Source organism: Plectropomus leopardus, chromosome 13 (assembly GCF_008729295.1).
Source record: "Plectropomus leopardus isolate mb chromosome 13, YSFRI_Pleo_2.0, whole genome shotgun sequence".
NCBI lineage: Eukaryota > Metazoa > Chordata > Actinopteri > Perciformes > Serranidae > Plectropomus > Plectropomus leopardus.
Window position 1 is genome coordinate 7,427,607 of NC_056475.1, and position 27,761 is coordinate 7,455,367.

Below are 27,761 nucleotides of genomic sequence, written 5' to 3' on the forward strand. Positions count from 1 at the left end.
ATGGACAATTGAATATCTGCTTTGTGCTAAAGGCTAGCACCACCATGCCAAAGTATCTTACAGGTATGTTTATTTTACTTATAAGTTAAAGCTAATGTTTAAAATGTTAAGTAAATATCTATCATATTTGTCATCTAAGTTTAGCATGTTTGCATTCTGTAACATTTGCTGAAGTATGATGAAATGTATACTCTGAGCTAAATGCTAACACAGCATGCTAACATGCTTAATAGGACAATATTATGTATTGCTGTCTTTATATATATATATATATATACACACACACACACACACACACACACATATACATATATATATATATATATATATATATATATATATATATATATATATATATATATATATGCTGTTTATTCTAGTGCTGACAATAATATACATAAAAGTTGTTATAAAAATGTATTACAGGTATTTATATATGTACCAAGTTCACTGTCTTAATTGTGCATGTTAGCATGCTAACACTTGCTAATGGACAGTTGAATATCTGCTTTGTGCTAACAGCTAGCATTAACATGCTTAATTTTCTTATTTAACATCCTGCTTAACTGCTTGAGTAAATTTAAAACATATTTTATTAAAATATAGTGACTCAAAATGTCCTCTAGGTGTCCCTGTGTCTTTAAACCGTCTTTTTTTAGTTCACCTCATACAGGAAGTTAAAAATCACTGCAGACTGCAGACATGAGGGCCCTGTGTGGTGGGATTTTCAAAGGTAAGCATATTTTTTCGACATGTTGTAGTTTCAGAGGTCTTATTGAACAGATTTATCTAATTTTATGTAAAATAAATAATCATTTAAAAAAACAAATGTCCTCCAGCAAACAGTTGATTTGGGTCTTTATGGTAAAGCTAGTTAAGCTAAGCTAATGACATTTTTAAAAAGTAATATTTGTGAAGATATAAAGGAAATGACTGATGAAATGATGATTTTAAATGATGCATTTAATGTTATCCATTATATATATGATGAAAACATTTCATACGTATGAGTGTTTGACTTTCTAAAACCATAGTTTATCAAACAGTTGATTTGGTAAATTTATGGTTAAAGTAGTGATGCTATATGCTGATAAATTTGCATTTTATGAAACTAAAAAGAGTAAATATTCACCTTTGTTAATGCCACAATGTTTGTGCATTGTATATTTGGTGAAATAAATTATATTAGTATGCTTTCTTCAAAATTTCTGAGATGTTTTCAAAGTATTTTAATGGTAAATATGCGTGGAAATAACACTAGCAGTGGTGATACTACTAATTCTATGATCACAAATTGATATATGTTGGTATAATAACATATTACAAGCATTATAACAGTGAATTATTTGTAATTTTGATTGTTTTGAAAACAAGTTACAAGGTTTTTACCTAGTCTTGTCTTTCTATTTTTCCCATTACCATGAATGGCTGCCTCAGCTGTTTGGTAGAGGCCTAGGGGCCTATATTTAAGAAACTATGGGGTCTGTTCAAACATAATCAGTGATTTTTATAATTATAGCCCCAGGGACATAGAAAAAATGCAAAGACAATTTTTTTTCCAATAGATTTTTTTTTTCTTGATGGAGACTTTAGAGGGATACCAGAGCAAATTGGTTTGATTTATTTAAAAAAAAAAAAAAAAAAACAAAAAAAAACACAGTGACTCAGTGACCTACCTGGCAAGAATTATTCCACAGATTGAAAGAAATTAGAAAAAAGGTGGCAAGAAAATGAACTGAAACAAGGAAAAATATCCAGAAAACGATATTTATAATTATTCTAAGGGTTAAAGGATTTCAAGAAAAATAATCCAATTTTACCTTCACTCCTATTTTTTTCCCCTCATCCCTCCTTCCCTGTTTTATAGCAAAGTAACTAAAGTACAAAGGGGAAATATAGTGGAGTAAAAGTGATGATTTTATTTAGGAAATGTAATGGCATAAATTTGAAAGTTGACTGAAATAAAAAAAAAAAACCTCAAGGAAAGTACAGATACTCCTAAAAAATATTTAAGTACTGCAGCCTTTATTGCATTACACCTCTGGTCATAACTACAGTATTTTTAAGTGTTTGTCAGTCAGTTATGTTGTCAAAAATTTGATATCAACAGGACAAAGCTTCAGCTATGCATGCATCTTCTTGAAACTTAAAAGCATGTAACTAGTTCCAAGTTATTTGTTGTTGTTTTTAACCACAGACGTCCACGGCAACAGTAATCCTGGTGTTTGTGAGATGATCTTGGATTGACCTGCGGAGACGCAGTGAGCTCAAACCCACCCGAGCCAAGACGAGCCTCAGGGTCACCGCCAGCCTTCACGACAGCAGATGAACCAGCAGCACGTTAAAGAAACAGCAGGTTTGTGTTAAAGGCTTCACATACAGTTCCCTCTGGCTGCTGGTGGAGGTCGTCAGCATGCATAAGCAGCCCAGTGAAGCGTTAAAGCCACATTTCGCAGTTCCCTCTGATTCAATCATGTTAATCAGCCGTGTGGAGTCGGTCTCATGTTTGTCATATTGTTGATGAGTGAACAGAGGAGCTCTTCGTTTGGCATTTAGCTGACTCAGACATGAGCCTAAAGAAAGAAGGGGGGAGGAGGCGAGGGCACAAAGGTCAGGTTGTGTAACAGATACCACGCAGGCCAAAGTACCAGGCGAACACTCTGGAGGTGGAGAGAGTTTTATGGGCTTTTTATTTTGGGTGTTATCCAAACCTCTCAGAGGACCACTATTGAACTGTCATTTGGTCCATGTTTTGTGATTTTGTTGATAAAAATTGCATTCATTTATTAAAATGTTTCACACAAAGAAAAAATATCAGATATTTCCATTAAACCTTTAAAATCTTGGCACATTGGTTTAATTTCTCTCAAAGACACAGAAAGAATAGCATTTAGCTATTAGTAAAATGATACAAGAAATTAGCAAAAAAAAAAAAAAGAAAAATTAAAAAAAAAAACAACAGGAAATGACCTAAAAAAGGGGATAAAATAAATAAATAGAAATAGAAATAATAATAAATTATACATTATAAATATATATTTTTCCCTAATCTTATTTTAAATATTTATATAATTGTGACAATTATTTAAAAAAAATATTAAAATATTTTCCCTTTCAAAAAACTTCCAAGTAATTTTCTTTTCACCTTTTTAATAATTTCCTGCATTTTATGGGATATTGTATGCCAAGTTGCCAGTTTTCTTTTTGGAAAGAAAACAATCCAATGTGCTCAGGTTTCAAAGGCTTAACAAACAAATGCTGCCAAAAACACACTTGCCTTTGAACGAACTTGAGAAACACAAAGAAATGACAACCATGAAATGCGTAGCTTTATAAAACAAATGCTTTTAATCAAAATATTTCACACGATATTACAAATGCATTTAAACAGCACTATACAAAACCTGTTGTCTAAAGATTTACTGTGCTGACAGACATTGAGTCTGAAATGTGAAAAACTGATGTTTTACATTGTAACTTAAAAAAATCATACCATTATAACTATTATCACACAGACTCTAGAGGTATTTAAGTTGTACATTAATTTGTCCTTGGCTCACAGAAAAGTCCAACATTATCCAATACAAATATTACACTAGTTTACTTTTAACTCTTTATCCACATTTCATATAAACAGCAAATGATAAGCTTGACTTAGGCAGACGTCATTTATGCCACAAAACAGACTGAGCAGACAGTCAAAGCTTTGGTCATCTAAACTTAAGAGGAAAAAAGTGAAATCCAGTTCCCATGTTTACAGAAAAAGTGTACTGGAAAGGTGTTGGTGTTATTGCAAACATCTGAAATTATAATTCTTGTGCTGCTGTGCAAAACAGACCCAGGATTTTAGGATTTGAAAGAACTGTTCAAGAACACTTGAACTGTTGGCATTGAGATGTCCTCTGTCCCACGCGGTGTAGTTGCAAAAGTTAAATGCAGTGACAATAAAAATGGCTCATAAATCAACCAAAGTGCATTCAGAAAATGATAAGTGGCTGCAGTGTGTCGCTGCATATAAACCACTTACGGTATATTCTTCTTCTACATCTGTGTGCACGTTGATTAATTTGTGTGCATTCAAAGTTTCAATATTTTCATGCAACCAAAGCGTATCCAACTGTCTTTAGGTTATTTTTCATTTGACGAGGTATTAATGTAAAGTAGTGATTATTGCAGTGAATTACAGTCACAGTTACAGAACGAGTAAAGCTTCTTCTACAGTGTTGTGCTTATTGACGGTCTTCATGTGGAAAAACATTTGGCAAAAATTATGTCTGTATATGTATTAGCTTACATATCCTTAAATCTGTTATGAGAACTATTTAAATGTCATTTTTAAGTCACACTGAGATTAAAGTTATAACACTGGCATGAAGTTTTGGTTCTGACTACTGTCAGTAACACAGTGTGATTGGTACCATGTCCGTGTGTAGGTGGGCACGTAAAATAGTTTGTAATACCACCTCAAACACAGCCGCAGTTGTTAATTGTGTCTTATCAGCAGCATTAAAAGGATGCCAAATTAGCCATTAGCAGTCTCTTTTTGCGTTGTACCCTTTTATGTAGCTACCACTGGATTACTTTTGATACTGAAGATTCTGAGGCAAGTTCTTTTGTTAAGTGCATGATATTTTCTCTGGTTTTTAAGCAGATTTTTGTGATAATTTGGCCAAAAAAAGCTAAATCCCTGTTTTGTTTTTCAAAGTTTTCAATATGTGCAATATATTTTGTTTGTCATCATAGGTATTAACTGCTATTATCCACACAGACATATGGGACAAAACGTTTAAGACACAAACTCATGACTTGGCCTGTCCTGGCACCACTGCTGTTACTGTGTCTTCTTCTGTTTCTGGACAGCAGGGACCTCCGGCTCAGTCGTGCTCTTTCCAGAGAGGAAGGGGATGATCTTCTCAAACAGCAGGATGCAGCTCGCCACGCCTGGGGACACACGTGGAAGACACAGGACGTCAGACTTTGGTGGACATACAGGAGCCAATAAGGCTCCAACAAAGACATTTCAGGTATGAATCATTATCATCTGTATATCAGTTACTCACCCCATGTTTCATTGAATTCTGTAAGAAAACTTGGTTTTTCTTGAAATTAATAATATATTTTATATTAGTCCGTGTTTACAGTTTTAGAAACTTTTCGCAGCTATTGCAGCATAGGTGAAGATTTTGGGGCAACACATCTCCCTCTGTGTCCAGAACAAGTGCATTTACCCCCCTTAAACAAACATAAAAGTAGCAGAGGACTTTTATTTTGATGAAAATAAAGACATTTTCACCATAAAAATTGATGCAGAAAATTTCACGAACAGGCAGAAAATAAAGTGTTTGACGCTCAAAATTGGACACCCAAAACCCACCATTTCACTCGTTCCTCCAAATGTTGAAATGAAGCATGTTCTTGTCGTATCGTGTCATCCAAGTCTCATTTATCCAGTCAAACTAATGTGTTTGTGCTAAAAAAAAATATTTAAAACCAGGGCTCCCACACATTTTTACCAATACATTTTCAAAACTTTTCCATATTTTACCTCATTACCATGATCCTTTTTAAGTATTTTAAAAGCGGTAGGACTAAAATCATGTACTTCCCAGGCAGGTGCTTGCTCGTGCTTTACTCACAAATAAGACATTGCCAAGTCCAAAAGCTTCATATACCAAAAGACCCGAGAGACAGAAGAGGACACTGTGCAAAGCCAGGCCCCTTTTTTGGTGGCTAGATAACTGAGGATCCAATCAACTATCACACAGTGCAGCACTAGATATTACATGCAATGTATTTGTGTAATTTCAGACATGTTTGTTTTTTTAGTTTTTTTTTTACGTATTTTAAACAAAAATCAAGATTCAAGTTTTCCAGGAATTTCATGACTGTTGGAGCCTTCAAAAAACACCTCCGCATACAAGTGGCACCCATGGGCAAGTGTTTGAACTCTGCTCGTACTTTCCATCAAGCAGAGTTTGAACGCACACGCTTGCCCGGAGGCGCTACTTTTCCGTGTGTGAGACTGGAAATGCAGATGTGTTTTAAATAGTAAGGTCTCAGTGAAAGTGCGCGTGTTTGGGAAGTTCTGAGCACATGACTGGATAAATGAGACTTGGATTATAATGCACGAGTTGTGTGAGAGTTTGTAAAAAGATGTTTTGATATAGTTTTGCTGTTGTGAAATGCGGACCCCATATACTTGAATTTATCAAGAATTTTCTCTGTTTTTGGATTCTTCGTTCAATGCAGAGACATGACAAGTTCAACGAAACACCTGATGATTAGTTAATATAGAAATGAACATTTTGTGGGTGAAGTATTCATTTAAAAACAAAAAAATAACTAAATGACAGAGGACATCCATCTTCATATTTTAAACAACACTGCTAGCCTTTGAGCATGAGCGAGGTGTGGTCTGACGTAAAGTGGTGATAGTAGCAGTGAGACAGTCAAAACTAAAAACACCTCAGTTTTATTATTGTTTTGTCCTTGGAAGTTGTTGTTAGACAACCAGCTCGTTTGCTTTTTAGCCATTCATGTAAAATAAAAGCTTCAGTTAGCACAAAGACTGGAAACAGGAGAAAACAAATCTGTTTCTGTCTTAAGTCACAAAAGTCAATCACTTCTGCTCCTTACCCAAAACTGGTCCCAGCCAGTAAACAAAGCAATACTCAAGGTAGGTGTGTCCGCTGCAGGGGAACTGGATTGAGAAGGCCAGGACGGGGTTAAAGACAGCTCCTGAAATACTTCCACCTACACACAAGAGGGTGAGACATAGCAGAGGGTCAAAAATGAGCTGTGGCTCCACTCTCTGTGCTCTGCGATATCCTGTCGTCTGAAAGTACACAGCACTGTAACACATTATTTCAGTGGTCTGAAATTCAGTGATAATGTGTTTCCTTAAGTTTCCTGAATGAACCGTGTAATTTATTTATGTGCTTCAGGAACAATGCACACTAATAAACACCAAGGTAAGGGAGCCAGAGTTAGTTGTAGTTTTTGAATTAATTAGGAAAAACAGATCATGTTAAAAAAGTGCACTTTCAATAACTCAATCAATCATGGATTAACTGATTAGTGTTTATGTTTGGTTATTGTGTTTTACTTTATTTTTAAAAATAATTTCATTGTCTTTTATTGTATTTTAAATAATTGTACTCTTTCAAATAATTGTATTAGCTACATTATTTTAAATAACTTTATTGTATTTTATTCTATTCTAAATTTCTAAATTATTTACTAATCTAATTTAATTTAATTTTTGAAAATTTAAATGGTTAAATTATCATTTTATTGTATTCTAAATAATGTATTATCTTTTAAATTATCTTATTTTATTCCATAAAACCTGACAATCGTTTGTATTCAAAAATACAATTAAAACGGTTTCATGAACATCTGAATCACCACCAGGTAATAAACGCACCTGCGTAAACCAGCGCGGTGATCACGGCGGCGATGAAGTGAACTCGCAGTTTTTCGTCCACTTTGTGGATGTGCATGGCGGCAGCCTGGACCGCGAAGGCGCAGCCCAGCTCTACGGCGGCGGCCTCCAGCAGAGTCCCGCCGAGGGGGTCGAAACATCTAAACCCGAACCTCTGGTGCCGGATGTGGACGTCTGAGAGACCCAGCGACCACACGGATGCTGCGAAATACTGCGCGGCGACCGCAGCTCCGAACTGGCAGGCGACGAGGACGATGGCCGCCCTGACGCTGCCGCTGCCGCGGCAAACTCTCTCCAGAACCGCGCTGGGGTTACACGTCGCCCCCCGGAAAGTTGACAAGTGGATAACCGTCATGATGTAGGTGAGGGCCAGGCCGACCGGCGGCTCCAGCTGCGCCGTTTTTCACCCAGAAGTTTGAGCTCATGAGTGCAGCAGCAGAGCTGGAAGGTGGACGCCGCTTCCAGCAGGTAAATCCCGTGAGCTCCGGGGCAGAGCCGCGCCGCTGTCCGGCGGATCCCCTCGCTGAGGAGCAGCGCAGCCCCCAACACCGCCGCGGAAACGTACAGGGCAGTCATACCGCCGACTCTTCACACCGACCTTTGAGTCCAAAAAGTTACTCCTGATGGGGGCAACTTTTAAGTATCACAGTCCACCAAACTTCCCTCCTTTCACACGGTGCACCATGAAACAGGAAGCACGGCGATTAAGCTTTACAAAATAAAAGCGCAGTCAGGAATTTGTCAGGCTGCAGGAAGACCCTTTGAAACCTGGATCAAAATCAAAAACGCCTCTCACAAGTGTTTAAACTTTTGAAACTCTGATTTCTTTTTGAAAAAAAAGTGGCTAAAAAGCCAATGAGCAACTTGGCATGAGATGTCCAAAAACCTGCAAGAAATTTATGAAAATCTGACAAGAAAAAATGAAATGAAAATTAGAAGAAAAACGAGAAATATCGAAAATAATTATTTTGGTTAAAGGTAACTTTAAGGTAGCTATTTTGTGTAATTTTTTGCTCATTGTCTTCCTGTTTTTGAAAGAGAATTTCTATTTGTCTGTCAAGGTTTTAAGGTGTTAAAAAGGTAAATTCGCCCCAAAAATAAAATAGTGGTGGTTCATGTAGGACTCCAATTTTTAACTGAAGCTAAAGTAGCAATATTTAGGTTTGTAGAAGGTGTTTTTAAAGTGTTTGAAGTTTCTTGATTTTTATTGTATTATATGTATCACATAAATGTTTTAAACTTCTTGCATTCCTGAATAATTTAATCACTTTTAATAATAAGTACAGACCCTGGTAGCATGTGTTTGATTAATTTATGAATTTGCACAATTCTCTTGCAACAGATGGTTGTGGAGAAAACAATTTCATCCTTGAAAATAAAAATTAGTGCTTGAAAAAGTACTTAAAACTCCTTGAATTTGACTTGGATTCACAAATTGAATTAATACAGATTTTCATCAGGCATTTAAAAGAGCCATTTCCTTTAGTATTTCCTTGGTCCTTTTGCCTTTCACTGTTCAGTTTGCTTAATAATTTAGCTTCTGATTTATGCCTGTGTTACGACTTTTAGTCACTTTAAATAGATTAATAAATACGAAAGTATTAGCATTAAAAGTTTAATTATTTATGATGCCGAATGGCCCATTACAGAATAATATATTATTGAATTATAATTACTGATGCAATAATGTGTACATTAATGTTGCAGCTGGTAAAAATGGGGATTTTTCTTCTTTTAAATCTTATCTTTATGTAGAATAATACATAATTTATTTGTTGGTGTATAGTTTGTATTTTTAATCTGAATCTTTAGAGTAACTAATGTGGAATAAAAATACAACTAATTTAAAACGATTCCTTTGAATCTCCTCCTCAACACGTAGGCAGTAATGTTTAAAATTTATTGTAACCAGATTTAATTTGGAAGTTGTCTCAGGAAATACTGTTCATTGTGAGAGACTTGACGCTCGTGCCTGTGGGGGGGCGGTACACACATCCTGGGAGTGACCACAGCTTACTGTAGAAAGCCAACTAGGTCACAATTTGTCTCAATTTCTCCCCCTGGCATTTGATATTTAAGTATAATTTTATATTTGCAGCTGTTTATAAAACACTGTTGCAAATGCCATTTATGGTGCTTTAAACGTGAACGCCGTCCTGCCGGTGTGTGTCTGTTTACACCTGTGAAATGTTGTTTTTTTATATATATATTTGTGCCAATATAGTAAATGTAAATAACTAACATCCAGCAGCAGCATCCAGTTTGAACGTGTTTCTCTTTAAAAATGCTGGTTGGTTTTATAAAACTGTATTAAAACAATGAACAGCAGGGATAAGGAGATTAATTTTGACCCGGTTAGTTTTCCATAATGAGCTCAGTTCAGGACACTTAAGTGCCAGTTTGACAGCAGCAGGAGGCACAACACACACAGAGCCAGCTTTTATTGTGAAAGTGTTTGGACTGTGACATACTTTCTACTGTACTGATTCTGCACTTCAGCACACGAAAAAAGGATGTTAAGCCTTTGAAACCTTAGCAAACTGGTGCGATTTGTCTCAAAAACATGAGGAAAAGGCAATGAGCGATTTGGTAAGAAATTATCCACAAATGGCAAGGAATTACTATATTTAGAAAGTTATTTTTGAAAAAGAAAAATAAGGAGAAAACAACTTATATAATATATTATAGTAAATAACTATAGTTATTATAAATACAAAAACTACTGTTAGTTATAATATTTTTTGCATTTTTTCCAAGTCTTGCTTGCCTTGTTTTTTATTTTCACTTTTTAGTTTGTTTGTTTTTGTTTAGTTTATTTTTGATTTTCTCTTCTTTTCTCTTCTTTGTTTTTTTTTTCTTGCAGTTGGATTTAAAAAATACAATGTTTTTCACTGTATGTAATATTCAGTTATTGTGCAAAATAAGAAAAATACTTCTCAGGGTTGATGTTTTGTAAATGTTCACTTTGTCCCTAAAAAACCCCCCCAAAAAACAAACAAAATTGATTTGTGATATCATCAGAAATCAGCTTGTTGGCTATTATCAATGATGTGTTGATATTATCGTGCATCCCTAAAATATAATTTGACATGTTTGTCTCTGAGATGATGTTTTTCTTTACATATTTTCAAAATGAAATCAGAAATAGTTTCCTTAAACCAGAACTCAGACATTTTGAGGACGTAGGAGGAAGAGTTTGAAGCAACCTTTTTTATTCCTCTTTTTTCCTTTTGAGCTGTAATAATCCATTGCTTACCAAAGCATTGCTCTTGAATTTGGGAACAGGCCGCGATTGCTATTTCCTGTGTGCAAGTATTATTTAATAAACTTTTGGTGAGTCCCTCCTGCAGCTGCAGACAGACCAGCAGAAGCCCCTCGGCTGTTTGCACGGGAGGAAACGACAAAATGTAAACAAGTGGCTGAAAAATAGGGCAACTAGGAGACCCACAGCTTTTTTTCTGGGGAGTTTTTGGATATTATTCATCGGGGCTTGTTGTTGTTTCATTTTTGGAAAAAATAATTTCTGTGAATCAGTATGTCTTTGCCGAATTTGGATACCTTGATGCTTAAATTTTCACCATGGCACAAATTAACAGTTTTGTTTTAAACGTTGGTATTATTGGCATGACTCTGGTGTGACAAGGCATAAAATGTAAGTATTTCTAATCAGAATTTTCTAATAATCTAAATATATAATATCAGATAAAGTTTAACAAATGAATGTTATAGAATTGTAGAAGAAAAGACAGAGTGCCTCTGTGAGGTTGTACTTGATCACACTGACAATAAAAACATGCTGATGTTGAGCAGTTGTAATGTTGACCATGTTTATTATCTTAGTTTAGCGCTTTAGCAGGTTAATATCTGCTCAGCACAGCTGGCTGATGGGATTGTGGTTGGTATTGAAAGAATTTGGCCACAAACAAAAACGTGGAGAAATTAAAAGTTATTGTAAATCATCCCGAGAGGAGCATGAATGCCTGTACCACATTTCATGTCAATACATTTGGTAGTTGTTAAGATTTTACAGTTTTGTCCTGAAGACTGATCTGGGGAGGTGTATTTTGATCTTGAAGGAGCTTAGTGCATGTGCTTTACCTCTTTTTTCTGCTCTGACATACAGTATTTTACAGCTTTTGTGTAAATATTTAATTTTGCTCTCGTGTGTGGAATTCTTGGTATTTGAGTTACAGGCTGAAGTGAAGCTGGAGGAGATCTGGAGGTCCTCCATCCGAAAATTTTGAACATCAAACACTGAATTTCCTCTGTTCTGTTTTTTGTTTACACCGTTTTTTCTGCCAATTTATTAAAAATTGTGTGTCCCCTGCACTCCCATTATGTGTATGCATAATGATACATGTAACATGTTATTATGCATATATTTACTTCATTTTGCAATCACTGTCCATTTATATTTTACATGTATATTTCATTCTTTATATGTTATGTATTAGATCAGCATTTCCCAAACTTCTCCTCAAATGCTACCTGTCAGCTGTGTTTTGGAGCAGGGTCCTAAACATGCAGATCCTAAACCTGCAGGCTAAGTTTTACTCAAGGAGAGGTTTGGAAAACACTGCATTAATTTTTTTCTTACATGCAGACTATCTGTAACATATTTAATGAGCATGGTTGAAGGGGGCCTGAAAAACGGAGATATTTAATTGCCAACAACTGATTCTTTGTGATTGTTGTGCACAGTAAAGTGAGTGTTGCACATTAAAAATTGCAGAGTTAATCAATTTTTAACATTAGACAAAAACAAAGCCTCCAGGTTAAGTGAATTACCAGCCTTTTTATTAGGACTTTTAGTTATTTCTCCAGGTAAAATCTTTATTATAACATACATTTACTCTACAGTTTTTCTTGTCTTTGGTCTGAATTGGCATCCATCAATAATAATAATAATAATAATAATTAAAAAAAAAAATCTTATTTATGTTTTATTGTGCTGTAATAGGTGCTGCTGCCTTTTGTCACCAGTTTTTCTTTGACCTGTGTGTTTATTGCCTGTCTGCAAACAAAATTTCCTTCTGCATAATTTATGTTGTTGATTTAAAAAAAAAAAAATTCTATTTTAATCAATCTTGACCTGAGCTCACCTAATGTTGCAGTGTGTTTGCATCACTGTGGCAACAGGTGGCGGTCGGTGATACAGAGGTGTCGGGCAACAACAGGATCTTATGTGAAGAAAGTCAAAATGTACGCTATATTCATTTCCGTGGTAACTTCAAAATAAATCGGTCTTTGTTGTATTTAGTTTGAGTCTTACATTTTCACAATGAAAATTAGATATTGAGTCACAATTTCAGAAAAAAATAACTAAAAATGGTTGTGCATTTCCTTTCAAATAGTATCTCTGCAGCATATTCCATTATAAATCGCCGTAGAAATTAGAAAATAAAAGATTAGTGTTGTATTTTTTCCTCTAGTTTCCGGCACCCGTATGAGTAAATGTGGTTAACTTCACACAACCGCCACATCAGAGGCCACCTGCTCCTCATCGGGTAACCGAGGACGAACATCGCACTGCGGCTTCTTCTCTGCCGTCCGTCGGGAGGCAGAACCGACCTGGAGGTAGAATAACTTCACATGTTGACATTATAATATTATACGGTAAATTTAAACATACTAAACGTGTTTTGACATTGATGTGTATTTGGTGATGATCCGCTTTTTGCTCGAGCTCTAACCAGGTCTCAGTAGGTTCTGTTGTTGAGTGCACCACCAGACTTCATTATAAAAATCGGTCATTTTCCAATTATCGCGCTTGCTCGCCAAGACAGACAGCTGATTACACATATAAAAATATGTTTACAAACAACTAGGATGCAGACTATAGTTCGGCTCATATGCAATACATGAATGATGCTGAAAAACGTATCTGCAAATTGAAAATACAATTAGATGAAACGTTGACGATCCTGTGTGTGCCGGATTTACCACCGTAACGACAGGGTATTGATTTTATAGTGAGTTCTGTTTATGCCGGTAAATAAGACGGCATTCAAATATTATATTTTGCATAGGCTTTCCTCTATACAAGAGAACCTTCAATGCAAACTGTGACACAACTGACAGCTTTGTTCTCCACAGCTTGCAAACAGTACTGTTATGCTTTATTATTGGTTTAGGCTATCATAGATTTTTTTTAAAAAATGTTAACAGGTTATTTTTTTATTTGGTTTGTTGGTGTGAAATATGAGTTTATAGTCTTTCACATCAGGCAGTTTAAGCTAAGTTAAAGCTACTGTAATTTACAGATGCAACAAACCAGGTTGTCCAAGCTGATTCATGCTCCAAGTTGCACAATTACCTTCAAGTGATTTGCAAAAAAAGTGTAATCTTTTTCCATTATCAAGATGACCTGTCCTCGGTTCTCCAGCGAGACAATTACCCGAAACACAACTGAATTGCTCAAGAGCTGCCACATGTAAAGAGAACTGATGATTAAGGACCAAACAAACCAAAACAAAAATTTTCAATTATTTATTTAAAAATATTTTACAGCATATGTATAATTTTATTTTATGTATTTATTCATTTTTTGTGCACTTTTTAAGGTAATGTTCTTTCTTTTTTTGTTGCTAATTTTCAAGTAACTTTCCCGTAAACTTATCTGTTGCAAATTTCAGGTTAATTTCTTGTTAGGTTGGCCATTGACTTCTTCCCATGTTTTTCCAAAAAAATCAAGCTGATTTATGCAAATCTGCTGTCAGTGTTTTTGTCCCTCTGACAATTTGTCATCTGAATAATCAAGCAATCGTTGTGGATATAATATTTTTGCAGTGCCAAACCTAGCACCTTTGGTGGCCCTGGGCAAGCCTGTTCTGGCTCCCCCTCTGGGTCGCGCCCTAATAAAGCTGCCTGTGTTGCCTTTCGGTAGATCAGCCATTGAACTTTTGGGTTGTGCAAAAATCTCAATTTATAAAGTAAACAAAGCTGTCAGACAAATGCAGTAAAGTATATTTACTTCTGCAGTGAGTAAAAGTAGACCCAGTAACACTGGGAGTTTTGTGGTATTTCATTAATGATTCTCAAATTATTGTGTTTCTGTGTTTCAGGTGTGTGTGAGCAAAATGGAGGGTGTATCAGAGTGTGTATGAGCCATGGCGTCCACGTTATCCCAGCTGCAATTTGGCCGGCTGCGTGGTCTCCGTGCAAAACTGCTGCGGCGCTACGAGCACCGGCCGCTAGTATCATGTCTGGCCGGTCTGTACGGCTGCCGGTGGAGACGCTACGAGCGGAGCTGCACTCAGCCGGGAGACTGCTGCTGCAACAAGGTCAGATTACTAGCTGGTACACATCTGGATCATATAAATACAGGTTGAAGTTCAGCATCTTTTACACGAGTGACCATCAATTTCAAGTCACCAGATAGAAATAGTTTTCAAACAAGGCAGGACAATAAAAACACTTAATGCTTATCTGTTACTCAACTGTTGCTGTGATAAACGGCGCATAATGAGACTTTTTTACAGTCTCAGTTAAAGGGATTTCCTGACTGAATCCACCTCTCTGTAGAGATCAAAGATCAGTCCATCTCCATGGAAACAAGGCAATGGAGAAAAACACGAGCTATGTTTTAAAGGGTAGTTCAAGAAAATAAAATAATGTTTTTCTCTGCCGCCAACAGCTGGAAGGTGTCAGCTTCGCTCTGCTGGTGACGGCTTTCTGCTTAACGCTGGTGTTTCTCTACTTCTGGGGGCAAGCAAAGAATGACTACAATGACTTTGACTGGTGGGTTGAGTAACACTTGCATTTATTGTGGTGTGGTTTGAAAGTGCAGTACGTGTGAAACCAGTGCACATGAAAAGATTGGCGTAGGTTCCCAGGATAAAAATAAGCACCTTTTCCTCTGTTGTCCTACTCTGTGTGCTGTGTGTACAGTTTTTCTGTGCTTTAAACTAATTTATACTACCTGGCTCCAGATGTGCTATTTAATTACATTTAAGAATATTCAACATACAAGTAGAAGCACAAAATTGAGACAATTAAGGTCTATTAGTGGGTTAACTTTGGTATTTTTAAACCCGAACCTTATATTTCCTTGCATTTTTGAGTCTAAAAGAATAATGGGAACAGCATTTGAGTGAGAGGGCTGCAGCCGACAGCAGCCAAACATGCTGCAATGTAACTTCTCTGGGCAATCTGCATTGTCAGTTTATGTCTCCTTAAAGTGCCTGTTTTTGCCACTGGCAGGCTCAGATTATTAAAAGTGTCTGACAACATAACTGAAAGGATCCCTACAGAGGGAGACCTTTTGTTATTGAGTAAGATCCTTTTCGTTTAGCTAGAAACAGCCTTGAAATCGCTATCCTGAAATCCACCAGACTCTATTTAAATAAAGTTATTGTCACGGGGTTCTTCCACAGACTCCTCACAAATGTGAAAAATTATGAAATAGTCAAAAAAAACTGATGTTGGTGCAATTTTATTGTGCTGGCCTCCTAAGGTGAAAACTAATCTTTATTTTAAATACATAAAATAAAGATAAATACACCTAATAAAGGATAACATACAGGGGTGGAATATAGTGTGATGTTTTTTTTTGGGTTTTTTTTTCTACTCTTACCTGGCCGAGATGGCCCGTTTTTAAACTCTTAGCCCCTCCCCCTGGGCGTGTCATTTACCTGGTAAGCGCGCGAGAACGCTCTTTTTGATTGCGGAAACAGCTCTGCTCTGTTTCGCCAGTCGACCCCAGAAATGGACCACGACAGGTGAACTTACAGCGTCTAGTAAGTCAAGTCAATTTTAATAATAAAGCCCATTATCACAAGACACTGTTCGCCTCAGAGGGTTTTACAGTGTACAGCATTCCTCTGTCCTTAGACCCTTACATCGACTAAAACTCCCCAAAAAAAACTGTAACGGGGGAAAAATGGACGAAACCTCAGGAGGAGCGGCAGAGGAGGGATCCCTCTTCCAGGACGGAATTACAATAATGCACAGCAAAAACAATAGCATGTCATATCACAATAGCGATAGTTGTAAAATGACTGAGTGCACTCTATGATAACGTGATGTGAATATTGTGTGTTTATAAGAATCCGGCGGAGGCCTGTATTGATAGTGGAGGCATGACGCATAACAGTGGTCACGTTTATGTGGATGTGTGTGTGAACACCCTCAGTGCTGCTACTAAAAAAAGAAAGGGGAAAAGTTATTGTTGTAGGTTTTTGTTAACACGGAGAGGAACACAGAGTATGTGGCGTGTGTGTGTATGTGTGTGTGCGCGCTGCCCGCAGCCAGAGGCGCAGCGGCGGTTTGTGTGTGTGTGTGTGTGTGTTTGCGCTGCCTGCTGTTAATGACGAAGCCGCTCCGTTACTGTCATATTATCACGTTAGTACACACTTCATTTAAAGTCGACACAAACAAATTCAAACTCCGAAAGAAGAAAAAAACATTTGAGTTAGTCTTTCTGTTGTTCCAACAATCACCAAATCTGGTTTGGGTGAAATGAACCCTTAATTCACTCAGTTAGATGGAAAATATGCTGACTATATACACGCCAGGATTAGTGTTTTTCTAAATGGAGTCTGGCGGCGGGGGCGGGGGGGGGGGGGGTTTAAAATAATATTTTAATGAGCAGAAATAGGCCATGTGCTGCAGCCCTCTCGCTCAATACTGGGCCAATTTAAAAAAACTGTTGGCTCCATTTGTCACTTTGACCCAAAAACATGGGAAATTGGGGTCCAGGTTGAAAACTAGAATTTATTTGATGATATCTTTATACTATTTGAGCTTTCTGCACCCACTGGCTTTCACACTGTATATCTTGGTTTATTGTGGCATGCCCATAGACTGTAAATAAAGTCTTTATAAACAGTCTGGGGTCATGCTGGTTAAAGTCACTAACTCTGTTTTTGCTTTTGGCTGTGCTGTGCAGGTTTAACTTTGGGAATCTGGGCTTCTGGTTTCCTTGGTCTGTGGTGCTGCTGGTCATCGCTGCAGGCTTCTTCACCTACATCACTGTACTCATGGTGAGGCACAAACACAACGCCGAGGCTTTTGTGTTTTTAGCTGATTTGTGTAAGTTTAATATCTTATCAGTTTGCATAGAGGAGTATGGAGCCAGAGGCAGGAGGCGATTATCTTATCTCAGCACTGAAAGTAAAGACCGGTCTAACCTGGCTCTGTTTAAACTTGAGCTACAATCTGATGCAGTTAAATACAACAGAGTCATGTGAGTGTTTACAACAAAAAAAAACAAAACTTATCTTATATCTGTGTATCTCTGTACAGGATGTACTGAAGTGTGAGGGTCATTTTGTGCTGTGAATGCTGTAGATGTTTTACTACAACTCTGTACGTTTTATCACCCATCAGATTTTTTTTTCAGCAATCTGTTTATTAAGTTTTCAACATTATGAAAAAAAAACAGTGCACGCACACACACATTACATTGTGGGTACTATACGACATACTGTTACAAGTCCTTCATCACTTTACTTTACTTTGTATACATCAAGATTAAATGAGTTTTATTGCAGAGGTTGTAAATATGCTTCCCCAGTTACGTCCAACATTCAAGATAAATCCTTGCTCCCGAGATATCTTATAAATGTGTCAGATACATTGAAACCATTCTTGTATATCTTTTATTGTGTATGTAATTTTTTCCAAAGAAACACACATAGACATTTCCTTAAGTAAATGCCTTGTGCTTGGTCTCTGGGCGCTTTTCCAATTTTACACTTTAGATCTTTTGGCTTGTAGAAGACAGACGTCTATAAAAATTAGCTCACTGCCACCCATCAGATTTAATTTGTGTGTGTTTTATTCTTCTGTGCAGCTGCTGGCTGTGTGTTTGCTGTCAGAGGGCCAGAAGCTTTATTTACACTGGAGTCACAAGGTAACTGCTCGCTGTCTCTCACACACTCAGCGTTCACAGCGACCAGAGAATCAGTGGATGTATTTAAAGTATTGTGTTTGAAGAGATTACCGCAGCTTTCTAATGGATCGCCTACACGCTCATCACAAACACCAAATATTCGATGTGTACATATGGTTAAACTTAAATTAATAGCCCGAGCTATTATTTGTTTAAATCACTGAACTCAGCAGGTTTACAGTATATTTGGGACAGGCGTCTGTATGGGATAGGCTTTTAATGCCTTTCACAAAAAACTTGCTCAGCAAAGATGGAGAGAACAAAAGAAGAAATGATCCAGAGATTAACATGAAATGTGTGAAAAATGCCAAACCATTTCCTCAGGCATCAGTGGCTGAGTGGATAAAGCAAATGCCCCATGATTAAAGGCAGTGACTTTGCTGCAGCAGCTTCAGGTTCAATTCCCGCTCAAGGCCCTTTGCTGCATGTCACCCCTGCTGTCTCCCCATCTTTCACACTATTGATCTGTCCTATCTAATAAAGGCTGAAATGCACTATAAATAATCTTAAAAAAAGTAAAACAAATTATAATAATAAAAAGCAAGAAATGACAAAAAAATGCTTAAAAATTATAATAATAAATGGAAATACATTTACCTTTGGTGTTTTTTTTGCAAACATCTTCAAATTATTTTTCTTACTTTTTCATGCAAAAATGATTTCATGGTTCCAGCTTCACAAATATTAAAATGTGTTTTTTTCATTTAACTTTGTTAATTTATTTGGACTATTTGTTGGATAAACAAACATTGTGAGTGTTAAAAAACATTGTGAAGGTTCAAAATGAGCTCCACCTCAACCAACTACAACAGTGAAATCCTGCTTTTACATTAATTAGCAATAACTTAATTGGCGCAAAATCATAACTGAGAAACATTTTTGTATAGATGACGTGTTTCCTGTCTGTCAGATTGGGATTTTGGTGAGTCTGACGTTCTCCATCGTAGCCACGGCTGTCTTATCCGACCTGTGGAGTAAAGAATGGAAGACTTTACTGCTTTCCTTCCAGGTGAGACTCCTCTTCTTCCTCCTCATCAGCCGTCACTTGTTCTCAGTGCGGTTTCCTGACGCCAGGTTTTGTTTTGTGTCCTGATGACAGGTCACTGCACCTTATTTACATGTGGGTGGAGTCTTACTTGTGACGGCGGTGGCTTGGCCGATAGCTTTGCATTTCTTTCGCATGAACAGCAGAGGTGAGGTGCACAGTTTGATTTGCATAAATTTTGTGATAATGTTTAAACAATAAACCATTTTTAGACAAAAACCCTCCGGGCCTGCGTTAATATTACACACACACTCATATCTCTCTGCGCACAAATGCACTTTTCCAAATCAAGCTTTAAAAAATATATTATTACTCTGCTTTCATTGAGTTAAATTTTTTATCAAAATCAGTCCTAATCATAAACATCAAATATTCATTATTTTTCAGAATTTTAACCCTTTAAATGCCAGGTTTTTGTCATGATGCCACTGTTTTAAGATGAAAAAAACACAAAAAATGAATTATTTTCAATAGACTACATGCAAAGTAGATTTTTTAAATTTTCACAGTCTGGGGTATGTCAGTGATTAGCAGCAACATTGATTTTTATACATTATTATTTTTCATGCAGTATGAAATACTCCCCTCATACTGCTCTGCACACTAAATGCACTGTTTGAAATTAGGCTATAAAGAATATCATGCATGAATATGATTTTCTACGTTCATTGAGTTTATATTATTAAACCAACATCAATCCAAGTCATAAATATTAAATATTCAACATTTTCAGAATTTTAACCCTTTAAATAACAGGTTTCTGTCATGATGCCACTATGTTTTTAGATAAAACAAGAAAACACATTTGAATTATTCTCAGTACACTACATGCAAAGTAGATTTCCTGAACCAGTTTCCCTTATTGTTTTAAGAAAATCCTGAAGTAAAACAGTATTCAGAAATAAAACAGATCTTCTTACCATATCCGATGACTTAATGTTAGAAGGATTGGAACCAGTGTTTTTTGTCTTTCAGTAAGGCGGGGCCTGATCATGACGGTTTACCTGGCCATCCTGTCCGCCCTCTACCTGGTACCCCTCGGTTTGTATTCTCCTTGTATCAAAGAGGAGGGGACCCTTGGCCCCGCGCCGGCCCTCTTCGGCCACAGAGGAGCACCCATGGTGAGCAGGAACACTTACTGCACCCACGTTTTTTTTCCCATGATTCTGTCAGTCTGATTGTTTTTTTGTCAATTCATTTTCGGTCAGTTGCCTAATAGAATAATCCATTAATCATAGCTACTCTACCTAAACAAATTAAGTCTTGATACAAGACAAAATCCCATGCAAAACAGTGTGACGCTAAATATTTTCTGTAAATACTGTATGTGGGTTTGGTGTTTTGATACAACAGTGGTCACATCCTTCCTGTCCTGACTGTTTGGAGCCCAGAAACAATGCTTCCCTCTTTAGTTCTGCAAAATATTTTTACTCCTGACTGAAAGAGTAACTTCATGTACTCACTACAGCTGAAAGTTGCTGCGCCTCCTGCATGTGAATGTACTGATGGTGTATTGATTATCTCCATCTGCAGCTTGCTCCAGAAAACACACTGATGTCGTTTCAAAAGGCTGTGGAGGCAGGAAGTGAAGGTCTGGAGACGGATGTCACTATCAGGTCCGTCTGCAGCTGAATATACAGTAAATGGCACAAGTTATTGCCAAATCCCAGGCTGTGATAACAAAAAATCTACATTGCATGTAGTATATTGAAAATAATGGAAAAAAAAGTTTTTTTCCCCATCCAAAAACATAGTGGTATCATGACAAAAACCTGGCATTTAAAGGTTTAAAATTCTGAAAATTAATAAATACTTGCTATTTCTAATTGGGACTGATGTTGGTGGAAAAAAAAATAGCTCAATGAAAGTAAGAAAATAATATTAACGTATGTATATTTTTTTTATAGCCTGATTTTGAAAAGTGCATTTTGTGTGCAGAGCTGTGTGAGTGTATTTGACACTACACAAAACATAATAATGAATATAAATCAATGTTGCTGTTATTTAGTATTTTTTCCATCTTAAAGCATTGTGGCATCATGACAAAAACCTGGCATTTAAATGATGAAAATAAATGAATATTTTATGATCACGATTAGGACTGATGTTTGTTTAAAAAATAAACTCAATAAAAGTAAAAAGTTATATCAATGTAAAATCATTTTTAAAGCTTGATTTTGAAAAGCGTGGAGCGATAGAAGTGTGTGTAATATTAAAGCGGGCCCTAAAGGTTCGATATACTTTTGAGATTCCACTAATTAATGCTGTTGTCTTGTTGTGGTTGTAGCGTTGATGGGGTGCCATTTCTGATGCATGACTACACACTGCGACGCACCACCAACATCAACCAGGTTTTCCCCAACCGGACTGACACCCCGGCCGCCATGTTCACCTGGGACGAGCTGGAGAGCCTGAACGCCGGGGCCTGGTTCCTCTCTGTGAGTCCCGTACAGTGTAAAATTTACTGCAGTACTTAATGCAGACAGTTAGATTTTGTCACCGCTCATGGAGGAGTTATTTTCCTCAGAGTCATCACAGCCTCTCCAGAGCCACAGAAGACTTTGTACAATTATTTTCACTGGATGAACTAAAGAGCTGAAACAATGATAGTTAGTTAAAAAATGATTATTTGATTCACAGACAAGTATTTGAATGTCCAAAACTGCAGAATAATTTAATGTTTGGGTTTAAGACAAATTCCATTTGTCTGTTGTCTTAAAATATTAATAATTAATATAGAATTCTAATTTAGTTTCCCAAAACTTAATCAATTAATTGTGGATATAATTATCTAATACATCAGTAATGTAGAAAATTCAATGAGGTTTATTTGCACATACAACTTTTTGTCTTGGTGTTTTGATGCATGACAGTGAATATGGTAGGAGTACAGTACAGTATCAGTACAGCCACAGCACGAGCACAACCAAAGGCAGGGTCGCAGCATCAGCACAGCTATCACCACGGTCAGGCACAGCCAAGGTTACGGCCAGGATCCGGGAAAACTAGGAAACAAGGGAGCAGGAACGCTCCCGAGAGGCAGCAGGATTAGCGTAGTGCAGTTCAACAGACCCAGGCTCTGTAATCGCGAGCCCCAGGTAGTGACAGTACCACATGGCTATTACACATGTAAGGCTAAGCTAAACTACTGAGGCTAAGCTAAGCTTGCAAACGGCAATGCAGTTAACAGACATGCATGATTTTCTGATGGCGGCATTGAGAGAAGGAAAAGGAGCTCATCGTATCAGAGGAAGTCCCCCAGCAGGTTAAACCTATGTCAGCCTAACTATGGGCTGGTCCAGGCAACCTGAGCCAGCCCTAATTATAATCTTTATCAAAGAGGAAGGTCTTCAGTCTACCCTTAAAAGTAGAGTTGAGATATTAAGTACAAAGCGCTGACACACTGGCAGCTGTTTGTACAGATGATAGTGGCAGTTAATCCCTCATCACAGCAGCAGTAACACAAAATCAGCTGGCAGTTGAAGAACATTATGACCTGCATGTTATGTCACAGTATTAATTGGTTATTGATGTTTGTCCTCTTTTAGCACAATCCGTTTGGTACAGCGGGTTCTCTGGGTGCAGAGGACCGCGTACAGGCAGGAAAGCAGTCCGTGTGCAGCCTGCAGGCCTTTCTCCAGCTGGCAGCTCAGAGAGACAAACTGGTGATCTTTGACCTCTACCGACCGCCCAGAGGTCACCCGTACAGGTATACGTGGATCCAACGCACGCTGGAGGTCATCCAGAACGAGTCCTCCATTCACTCCTCACAGGTGAGTACTTCGTCCTTTAATCCTTCTGTATGTTTTTCACTGACTTGTGGTTCTGTTTATGAATTTAGATTGTGTGAGATAAAGAGTGTTTCCTTTAAGACATACAGAACAAATCCACTTTTTAAAACTTTTTATGACGTGCTTTTTTACGACAAATTTATGACACACTGTACTGTGACTTTTTAATGACATTTTTACGACAGACTGTGCTATGACTTTTTGTAAACATTTTCATGACATGTTATACTATGACTTTTTTTTGCTATTTTGGACCTTTTTGCACTATTTTTGACAGCATACAGTACTAAAACATTTTTATGGTATTTTGGATGACATACTATATTATGACATTTTTATGGTATTTTGGATGACATAATATACTATGACATTTTTAAGGTATTTTCGAAGACACACTTAAGTTTGACATTTTCATGGCATTGTGAAGGACATACTATATAATGATATTTTGTGGCATTTTGGCTGACATAGTATAGTATAACATTTTTATGGTATTTTGGAAAACATTCTACACTATGACATTTTTCAGGCGTTTTGGATGATATACTATTGTATGATTGTTTGGGGGTATTTTGGACGACATACTATAGTATGATTTTTTTGTGGTATTTTGGACATGCTGTAGTATGATATTTTTGTGGTATTTTGGATACTATACCATGACATTTTTGTGGTATTTTGGACAACAGACCATATTATATATTGTTTTTATAGTGTTTTTGACGGCATATTATACTATGACATACAGTAACCCTAACCCCAGAAGCGTCAGGGGGTTCCCCATCGCCCACCACTTGTCTGTTCCCAAGGGGGCTCCTCTGGCTCCTCTGGCTCCTCCCTCTCGCCTAAGCAGCAGCAGGGTTCAGGGGCGCTCACTTCTTTTGCTGCTTCACCCACTCACCGCCCTCACCTTCCAGTGGACCCCTGCTGCTGAGGAGGCTTTCCAGACTCTCAAGTCTGTGTTTACCTCCGTGCCAATCCTCCAAATGCCTGAGCCTGAGTGCCATTTCGTGGTATCCCAAAGATCAGCCTCTGACCAGAAGATCCACCCCTGCGCCTTTGTGTGTCGGCGACTGTCACCCGCAGAGATAAATTACAACATTGGGAATAGAAAATTGCTGGTGGTAAAAGTGGCGCTGGAAGGGTGGTGGCACTGGCTGGAGGGCACCAAGGAACCAAGATCAGCCAAGAGACTGAATTTCCGCCAGGCCCGCTGGTCCCTAGTCTTCACCTGGTTCCACTTTACTCTCTCCTACCATCCAGGTTCCCGAAACGGCAAGCCTGACGCCCTTTCCTTGCAGTTCGAGAAGGGAGAGGATTCTGCTGAGAGAACTGCCACCATGACCTGGGACATATAGGAAAGAGTGAGAAGTGCGACCAAGGGTCTGCCTGGTCCCAGCGCCTATACGTCCCACAAGCCCTGAGGTTGGACGTCCTGCAATGGGCCCACACCTCCGAACTCTCCTGCCATCCTGGTTCCCAGTGAATTCATGATGTCCCCCTCCAACGCTTCTGGTGGCCAACTCTGGAGGAGGACACTCGTGACTTTGTCAAGGCCTGCTTGGTCTGCAACCAACACAAAGCCTCTCCCAGTCCCACATCATCCATGGTCTCACATCTCCTTGGCTTTTGTCTCAGGCCTTCCTCCCTCCAACTGCAACACGGTTCTTCTCACTGTGGTTCATCGCTTCAGTAAGATGGCCCAATTTGTGCCTCTACCCAAGCTGCCGTTCGCCAAGGAGACTACCCAGCTGGTCTTGCTCCACCTCTTCCGCCTGCATGGTCTCCCTGTTGACATGGTGTCTGACTGGGGTCCCTAATTCTCTTCTGTTTTCTGGAGGGAATGCTGCAGCGTCATTGGCGCCACTGCCAGTCTCTCCTCCAGGTTTCATCCCCAATCCAACGGGCAGACCGAACACAAGAACCAGGAGATGGAGACGGCTCTTCGCTGCTTGTTCTCTCAGGATCCATCCTCCTGGTCACAGCAGCTCCTGTGGGTGGAGTATGCCCATAACTCCCTCATCAGCTCTGCCACAGGCCTACGGCTACCAGCCTCCGCTCTTCCCAATTTCGGAAAAGAGGTTTCCTGCCCATCTTCCCCTTAGGAGAGGTCCTTGGTCCCTGCTCACCACATCCTTGACCCTGATCTCGTCTCTGGCTTCCACCGCCGTCACCTGGACCATGCCTCCATCGCCCTGGCGCCTCCAGGGGGTACCGGTACGGTGGGCTGTGCCTCGTCCCTGCCTGTCCCCTGGACACGGATCTTCCTGAGAAAGCACTGTCCGACAATGAGGGTTCCCTCCCCTCTTTCCCCTTCTCACTCCTGGCTGGGAATGTGGACTGGTCTGGCTCCCAGGAGTTATAGGCCGCCTTCCGGTCCCCTCTTCCCGCCTGGCCTGGTGGTGTTTTTTGGGATATCAGGAGCCGTCCCTTGAGGCAGGGGCTCTGTCACAGTCTGCTCTGCCTCTCTCCTGCTGCTGTGGGATTTTTTCCACTTACTCCGCCCCCACCTCTCCCTCCGCCCGGACAAAATGTATGTCATTTTTCAGGTGTTTAGGACAACATACTATAATATGACATTTTTATGGTATTTTGGACAACATACTACAGCTTCAAATTTTTGTGGTATTTTTTGGACGACATACTATACTATGACATTTTTTGATACTATAGTATGTGTTTTTGTGGTATTTTGGACGAGATGCTGTCAAGGGCTGTCAAGTATAATTTGCCCAAAAGCCCAGATCAGTGTTTACACAGCTAAGATGCGGAATACTACAACTATACATTGAAAGAGGGAGATATAGGGGTGTTACTGAGGATGAAAGAATCTGTGAATACTGCAAGTCAAATGAGGTGGAAAAGGAAATTAATTTTATTTCATACTGTCCTATGTATCTTGGTTTACAGGAAACATTGTTTAAAAAAATAATGATCATGACCTGATGTAGTTCATATGGAAGTGGCTAATGAAGTATCTATTTGATAATGTTTTTGCTTTGTCTGAATATCTTTATAAAGCTTGGGAAAGGAGGAGAAAAGTCACTTAAAACAGTTGAATTTATCAGACTGTTCATTATGAAAGGTACTGAGTTATGAACTGGATCTACATACACTATCTGGAAGTGATGCATGAAAATTAGTTTATCGATTTTGTTTTGTCTGAATCTGAGTTTTGAGTTTAAGGGGCTGTGTTGGTATAAGTATATGTATGTATGTAAATGTGTTTGTATATGTATACTTTGTCAATATATATTTTGTTATCTCCTGGAGTATTTTATCTGGAGGTGGTCAATGTTTACTAGATGATGTTATTGTGCTGTGATGTCTGATGCTGGCTGGACTCAAGAATGTTTACTGTATTTCATTTAATGTGTCTGAATAATCCCCTGTGGGATGGGTCATACAAATGACCAGACATGTAAATGAAATATTCATTCATTCAAATACTATGACGTTTTCTGACATCTTTTCAACGTGCTAAATTATGACATTTCTGGCCTTTTTGTCAGCGTTGTACACTATGATGAGTCTCTACAAGCTTTAATATGTCATTTTCAGACATTTCTGTCACATAACAATTTGACGATTTGCGACGTATAGCGTTTCCGACCCTTTTGTCGACGGGCTAAATTGTGACGTTTTTGGCCCTTTTAGGCTTTTTTTCCACTTTCCACTATGACATGTCTCTAAAAGCTATAATATGTTGTTTCAGACATTTGTTTGAAATGTCAAAATTGACGCTTTTCGACAAACTATTCTATGTCGTTTTTGGCCTTTTTTCAACACTGTATATAATGACGTCTCTACAAGCTATAATGTCGTTTTCAGACATGTTTTTGAAATGTCAAAATTGACGCTTTTCGACAAACTATGCTATGGCGTTTTCGGCCATTTTATCAACATGCTAAATTAAGATGTCTTTGGCTTTTTTTTTCTTTTTTTTCCACGTTGTATATCTATGGCAGGCCATAATATGTCGTTTTAGGCATTTTTTTGACACGTCAAAATGTAACATGTGACATCCAGTGGCTGAGGGGATAAAGCAGGTTCCACATAAATAAAGGCAGTGTCCTTGCCGCAGCATTCTGGGTTTCGAGTCCTGCTCGGGGCCCTTTGCCGCATGTCATCATCTCTCTCTCTCCCCCTTTCATGCTATTGATCTGTCCTATCTAATATAGGCTCAAATGCCAAATAATAATGTAAAAAAAACAAAGAAAGTGACATGTCAGAAAATGGCTGAGACAGCCATAGCATGGAATGATGCAAAAATGGCCAAAACACCCCCCAATATGTAATGTTGAAAAACTGAAAATGTCATAGTGTAGTATGGCGAAAAATAAAGATACGACATGTACCAACAACTGAAAACCACATAAAATACTGTGCCAAGACATGCCATAGCATACTATATACTATAGTGTTGCGAAAAAAACAGTTAAAGGCCGCATTATATTGTGTGCCGAGACAAGCCATACCACAGAATTTTGCAAAAAACACCCAAAAAGGAAGGCAACAGTATGACAAAAAAATGTCATTTCCTAAAAAGAGGTTAAAATCACTGAAAAAAACCCAACATAATCTAAT

The 27,761-nt window shown here is 38.1% G+C and overlaps 2 protein-coding genes and 1 long non-coding RNA gene across 3 annotated transcripts; 2 read left to right on the forward strand and 1 right to left on the reverse strand.

The window, feature by feature from the left end:
• The first annotated feature begins 688 nt into the window (after window positions 1-688).
• On the forward strand, window positions 689-7,479 carry LOC121952573. Its single transcript, XR_006106455.1, has 4 exons — window positions 689-733; window positions 2,198-2,356; window positions 4,861-5,024; window positions 7,414-7,479. It is a non-coding gene; the product is annotated as an uncharacterized LOC121952573 (long non-coding RNA).
• Window positions 3,326-8,248, reverse strand: LOC121952572 (aquaporin-11-like). Its single transcript, XM_042499336.1, is given in 4 exon segments — window positions 3,326-4,941; window positions 6,637-6,753; window positions 7,427-7,844; window positions 7,847-8,248. Coding segments are annotated over 4 exon segments (819 nt in total). The 5' UTR covers window positions 8,021-8,248; the 3' UTR covers window positions 3,326-4,831.
• Window positions 8,249-12,937: 4,689 nt separating this feature from the next.
• LOC121952731 (glycerophosphodiester phosphodiesterase domain-containing protein 5-like) lies at window positions 12,938-24,532 on the forward strand. The gene is made up of 12 exons (XM_042499546.1): window positions 12,938-13,021; window positions 14,509-14,727; window positions 15,081-15,184; window positions 17,334-17,427; window positions 18,240-18,299; window positions 19,249-19,347; window positions 19,438-19,531; window positions 20,359-20,504; window positions 20,917-20,999; window positions 21,671-21,821; window positions 22,932-23,156; window positions 23,984-24,532. Exons 2-12 carry the CDS (start codon window positions 14,554-14,556, stop codon window positions 24,530-24,532), a joined length of 1,779 nt encoding a protein of 592 aa, XP_042355480.1. The 5' UTR covers window positions 12,938-13,021; window positions 14,509-14,553.
• The last annotated feature ends 3,229 nt before the right edge of the window (window positions 24,533-27,761 follow it).

Excerpts from the sequence above, each read along its gene's own strand:
- LOC121952731 (XM_042499546.1), top strand. The coding sequence starts at position 14,554 with ATGGCGTCCACGTTATCCCAGCTGCAATTTGGCCGGCTGCGTGGTCTC. Across the intron at positions 19,348-19,437 it reads CTTTACTGCTTTCCTTCCAG|GTCACTGCACCTTATTTACA; the intron begins GTGAGACTCCTC and ends TCCTGATGACAG. Across the intron at positions 23,157-23,983 it reads CCTCCATTCACTCCTCACAG|GGGGCTCCTCTGGCTCCTCT; the intron begins GTGAGTACTTCG and ends TCTGTTCCCAAG.